The sequence below is a fragment of the Canis lupus genome, chromosome 16 (assembly GCF_011100685.1).
Source record: "Canis lupus familiaris isolate Mischka breed German Shepherd chromosome 16, alternate assembly UU_Cfam_GSD_1.0, whole genome shotgun sequence".
Lineage (NCBI taxonomy): Eukaryota > Metazoa > Chordata > Mammalia > Carnivora > Canidae > Canis > Canis lupus.
This window is the reverse complement of record NC_049237.1, coordinates 55,092,080-55,097,686: the sequence shown is the minus strand read 5'-3', so window position 1 is coordinate 55,097,686 and position 5,607 is coordinate 55,092,080. Positions and strand designations below refer to the sequence as shown.

The following is a 5,607-nucleotide window of genomic DNA, read 5'->3' as shown; positions in this document are numbered from 1 at the left end:
GAACGAGTTGCTATGTGATACCTGAGCTCCTTTGGGAAAGTGATCTTCCCTGTCCTAGAGCACTAACGTCTAACACTCCTTGGCTTGCTTGGGGTTACTCAAAGGAAAGGACATTCAAAAAGGTTTCCTCTGAACATAGAAACTCTGAACAAATTCTGTTGAGAAAGGTGCAGGGACAGTTGAGGAGGTTGAGAATAATCTGAAAGTTGCCTGTTGTGGGAGGCAAGAATAGGAGCTGGGCTGACCTGAATGGTCTCCCTCAGAGAGGGACCACACCCAAATCCCATAATCCAATCTAGCAATTAGAGTGGATTAGAGGACTTTGTGCCTTATCCCAGGGCCCAAAAGGCATAAAAGGTGGAGTTGAGGGTCATTATCTGCCATTTGGAAACTGGCACAGTGAGAGGAGCATCACTTTGAGACCCGAAGCTCCTGGTTGAATGTATCTTGTGGACACTGTTTCTGCAGACATGGAGGCTGCCCACCTCCACCCCTCAGAGGAGCCTCAGTTCAGCGCCTCTCCCAAACCCCAGTCATGCTGGTCAAGGAGAGGCGGTGCTGAAGTCCACGGAGGACCCTCTGTGCCCGAGACGACATCCCCTGCATCAAAGACTCTCTCCTCCCCGACTGACCCGTTGGCTCCCGCATCAGCAGGGCTGCCTCCCACCAAGACGCCTCTGAGTTGGAGGAGCTTTTCCCACGTGGGAGCCGGACTTCAGAACATGGGCAACACTTGCTATGTGAATGCGACCCTACAGTGTCTGACCTACACAGAGCCCCTCGCCAGCTACATGCTCTCCCAGCAGCACGGGACCACCTGTAGGAGGCAGACATCCTGCATGCTGTGTACCCTGCAGGCTCACCTGACGCGGGTTCTCTGCCATCCTGGACGTGTGCTCCGGCCCCTGCCACTCCTGCTCGCCGCCTTCCACAGACACAAGCAGGAAGATGCCCATGAGTATCTCATGTTCATTCTGGATGCAATGCAGCAATCATGCTTGCCTGAGGACAAGCTCTCAGACCCTGAGTGTCCTCAGGACAGCACCCTCATCCAGCAACTCTTTGGGGGGTACTGGAGGTCTCAAATCCAGTGTCTCCACTGCCAAGGCATTTCGAGCACTCTGGAACCTTACCTGGACATCAGCCTGGACATCGGAGCTGCTCACAGCATCAGCCAAGCTTTGGAGCAGTTGATGAAGCCCGAACTGCTGGAAGGTGAAAATGCCTACCATTGTAGTAAGTGTCTGGAGAAGGTGCCTGCGTCCAAGGTGTTGACTTTGCACACTTCCCCGAAGGTCCTCATCCTGGTCTTGAGACGATTCTCAGACTTGACAGGCAACAAAATGACTAAGGAGGTGCAATATCCTGAGCGCCTTGACATGCAACACTACCTGTCTGAGCAGAGGGCAGGACCCTTGGTTTATGTGCTCTATGCCGTGCTGGTGCACGCTGGGAGGAGTTGCCACAGCGGACATTACTTCTGTTTCGTAAAGGCAGGAAATGGCCAGTGGTATAAAATGGATGATGCTAAGGTCAGCGCCTGTGATGTGACTTGCGCGCTGCGCCAACCTGCCTATGTCCTCTTTTATATGCAGAAGACTGATCTGGAGAGAGACCTTGGGAGGGAGTCAGTCGAGGAGGGAGGACTCGCATCTCCCGAGGCAGACCCCACGGTGGTGGGTGAGGCCTCAGGAGAGCCGGCAACCGATCCCTCCGTGAACCATCCTGAGTTGGAGGAGCGTGGGGAAGAGACCTCCAGACAACAAATGACATTAGACCAGTGGAGATGCCTCCAAGAATGCAACCGCCCTAAGCCTGAACTCAATGTCAAGGGAAGAGAAATTGCTCTTCCTGCGAACGCAGTCATCCTTCACCACTCCAAATACAGACCTGAGATGCCGAAGAATCATCCTCAACAGACCGTCGACCTGCTCACCACTGCAGCTGGGATGCTCCCACCTCAGGTGGCCGGGGACGTGGCCAAAGTCCCGCGTGTGCCAGGGAGAGCCCGACCTACCAAGAGGACGAGCAAGAAGGGACAGAGGTCTGGGGAAGCAGTCCAGGGATGTGTCTCCTAACTTTGGTGCACATGGGCGCACACACCCACACACACAGCGTCACTCACTCCAAACCCGAACACAGTCCCATACTGGAATTATTTTGTGTTGTGTGAAGTGTGTGTTCTGTATGTATGGAAGAACCATCTATCTGGTGTGTTAATGGGATATGGCCTTCAACTGAAACTAGAGGACACTGATATTTAAACCTGGGTCTTTGTCATGATCTTATATTGGGATAGTGTGGATTTCATATGGGGTCTATCCAGGAACCTGCCTCTCCTTAAGCCTCGGGGAGAGTGGGGGCCACTTGCAGGTAAGAGGCAGTGAGCAGTCAGGGTTGAGAGTGGATATGATGCTGAGGACCTGGGGTTGAAGTGAGTATGTTTGACCCTCTCCTCATGCTCCCCACTTCCCAATGCTTTTCTTCTATTTATATTGAAAGAATTTTGTCTGAACACATAAGTATGTGTTGGGTCTTGCTAGCGATGTGTCTTGGTCATTGCTTGGAAATTGTAGGAAGGAAATTAAGTGCTTACTTTTGGGGCAATAACTGCATCCAGCCTGATTGAACACAATGATTTTATTATGTTCCCATAACTCTCTCCCACATTAAGACTGAAGAGAAGCAAACTAACAAGGACTCTTATTCCAAAGGGAAATGCCCAGCCTCCCACTGAACATAACTTTTTACGACTATTTTGCTACCATCTGCTCTGTGGCACCTCCTGACCCAGAAGCAGTGGACTCTGGATTTCAGACCAGTTCAAAATCAAATTTGGACCTGGGTTGATACCTCTGGAAAACAGTGCCAAGTTCATGAATCTAGCAAAAGCTTTTTGAGGTCATGTTATAGTTGTTCTGTGTTATCATTTCATTTCTTACAGAGGAGTTTGACAAGTTCTTTGTAGAATGGAAATTATTGCAAGACCACCAAACGCCTCTGAGTGTGCACCGTAGATGTACAGTTGTAACATCACATCATAATGTTATTTTCACTCTGTATCCAAACTTGGACATGCCACCCTTACTGGAAAGTAAGGGACAGTAGGATCTGTGCAGAAGAAATCACCCTTTTTTGTAGATTTTCATGTACCAAAGACAGATTAGAGATATAAAGTGTCAGAGTTTCTTTCATGTCTGGGAATTGTGTTTCTTTTGACCAATACAGTTTATTGCATCATAAAAAGTGAGGGAACCTGCGTGCATGTCTTGCCAAGAGTTCCCTAAGAGGACCTGCAGGTATCCCCGTCCTCTGAAGACTGTCATAGGGAATGAGACAGCTCATGGACTCGGGGACTTGTCCTCCACAGCAGAGGACCCTGAGGAGGTGTCTGTTGGAATGAGGATATGTCCCCACCTGGACTGTTGTGGTGAACCAGCAATTCCTCCGCTGAACTGGATGGAAACGGTCAAGTCCACAACGTGCTGGGTGTCCTGCGCCTACACATACACTCCCCCCACTACACAGATGCTACAGTTTTTCTTTAGGTAAATCTATAGGAATGTCAAAACTTGATTCCCAATCCGGAATGTCAAGTTTGTGTTAGTGAAATCTATTTTCTAACAAATGTAGGGAAATCATCCTGGCAATTTGTAAATTGGTTGTAAACAGAAATTAACAAGTTAATCTGAAATTGTTTTATAAATGTCTGAATTTCTGATTTAGAAAAAGATCCCATCCAGAGTTCTGCAAATTACACCATGTTTTCTCCTAGAAGACATTTTCTGTACTTGATATTATTTCTCTGAAATTGTTATGCAGAATATTGCATCTGCTTTGTTTGTTTTTGCTCTAAAATGTTATTAGGAAGTGGTGTGGTTTTTTATTCTTAATAAAAAATTCCCACATATGATTTGGTGTGCAGGCTTTTTCTCCCCAGTATTTCAGAATCTTGAAATAGTTATTTTATTTCCAGGCTGGCTCCTCACAGAGGCTTCTTTGCCTGCTTCCCCTGAGTGGAATTCCACAGCCACCTCTAGGTCACCTGCAGCTCAAATTCATATCCTCCCCCCATGGGAATTTCTCACTCCTACTCACTGGCTCTATACAGGGGAAGCGCCAGCAGCCATTTAAGAAGAAATGCAATGGGACATAGGGACATTATTCTTCAGGGTCTCTTCAATTATGAGATCTCTGACCAGGAAGATGCTTGTATGAGAACTTAAGGGGGAGGGAGTAGATTGAACCAGAAGCACACCATCTCTGTCCAAGGCTAGAGGAGACCCCTAAGAGGGATGATGGGAGATGGTTGGATAACACACTGTGAGGTCGGACTGTGGAGGCTGGACAGTCAGCAGATGAATTCTTTGGTTAGGTGTCTGGACGTCAATGCTCATCCTGTCCAGGTATCCATTCAAGGGGTGTCTCTATTTATCAAGATCTATTAGTCATGAGGACAGACTAAAGAATCTGCAGAGTCTCCCACAGAACAGATTCACGAGTTCTTTTTTTTAAGATTTATTTTTTTTATTTATGATAGACAGAGAGAGAGGGGGGCAGAGACACAGGAGGAGGGAGAAGCAGGCTCCATGCCCGGACCCTGAGGTGGAACTCGATCCAGGGTTTCCAGGATCGCACCCTGGGCCAAAGGCAAGCGCCAAACCGCTGAGCCATCCAGGAAACCCCAGATTCACAAGTTCTTTCCTGGGAAACTGGAATTGCCAATCCTGGATGGAGTTCTAGGTGGACCTCCTACCTGTTTTCAGGTTACAATGTGTTGAGTCCTGGCTCCATTAACCTGTGGCAGGATGTCAGGCTGGAATTGTTTTCACAGTAGGGATCTGTGCTGAAACTGGGTTTTGGGGACAACCCCAAGGGTAGATTCCATGGCAGTATATGGAGGTTTAATCTGGGAGGCCACATCCAATCAATGATCTGTGAGCTTGACAAGTAGGGTAGGTTCCTGGCTATGGTGGGTGAATGTAAGCAGAAGGATTACCTGACTCCCCTTCATGAGCTTTTGTGTTTTCCAGCAGGAGAAAACAAAGTCAGGACTTTTCACAGGAGATATCCTAGGGCATGTGTCTCATGGCAGGTTTGAGCTCAGGCAGGAGACAGGAAACAGCTTCTAGGGAGATTGCCTCCTCCCGTGAGGTGTGCATCATCCCATTACCAGCTGCTCCAATAGAAGACACCACAGATGGACCACATCTTAGCTCTGCCTCTCCACTTCATAGAAATCAAGCACAGTAAAGGCATGGAGATGAGAACAATCCATTCCATGGTGATATTATTAAAAGTGCTCATTTTAAAGGGAAAAGAGCCCCATCCCTGTGGTGATAAGCGGACATAAACTACATTAGCCTCCTGTTACCAGAGGGCTAGATGAGAAGGTTTCAATACAGTGTTTTCGTTTTTTAGAAGAAGCCATTACATTCACTCTTCTGGCAGTGGACCGAGCTAATCCTGTCTTCAGAGTGTAGGGATAGAGGAACATTCCTCAGCATCTTAAAAGCCATCTACGGAAACCCCTCAGCAAACATCATTCTCAATGGGGAAACAGTGGGAGCCTTTCCCCTAAGATCAGGAACAAGGCAGGGATGGCCA

At 48.1% G+C, this 5,607-nt stretch overlaps 1 protein-coding gene across 1 annotated transcript; it reads left to right on the top strand.

Annotated features, from left to right (window-relative positions):
• Positions 1–470: 470 nt before the first annotated feature.
• LOC119877067 (ubiquitin carboxyl-terminal hydrolase 17-like protein 6) lies at positions 471–2,078 on the top strand. Its single transcript, XM_038559203.1, has one exon. It carries the CDS (start codon positions 471–473, stop codon positions 2,076–2,078), a length of 1,608 nt encoding a protein of 535 aa, XP_038415131.1.
• Positions 2,079–5,607: the final 3,529 nt, after the last annotated feature.

Excerpts from the sequence above, each read along its gene's own strand:
- LOC119877067 (XM_038559203.1), top strand. The coding sequence starts at position 471 with ATGGAGGCTGCCCACCTCCACCCCTCAGAGGAGCCTCAGTTCAGCGCC.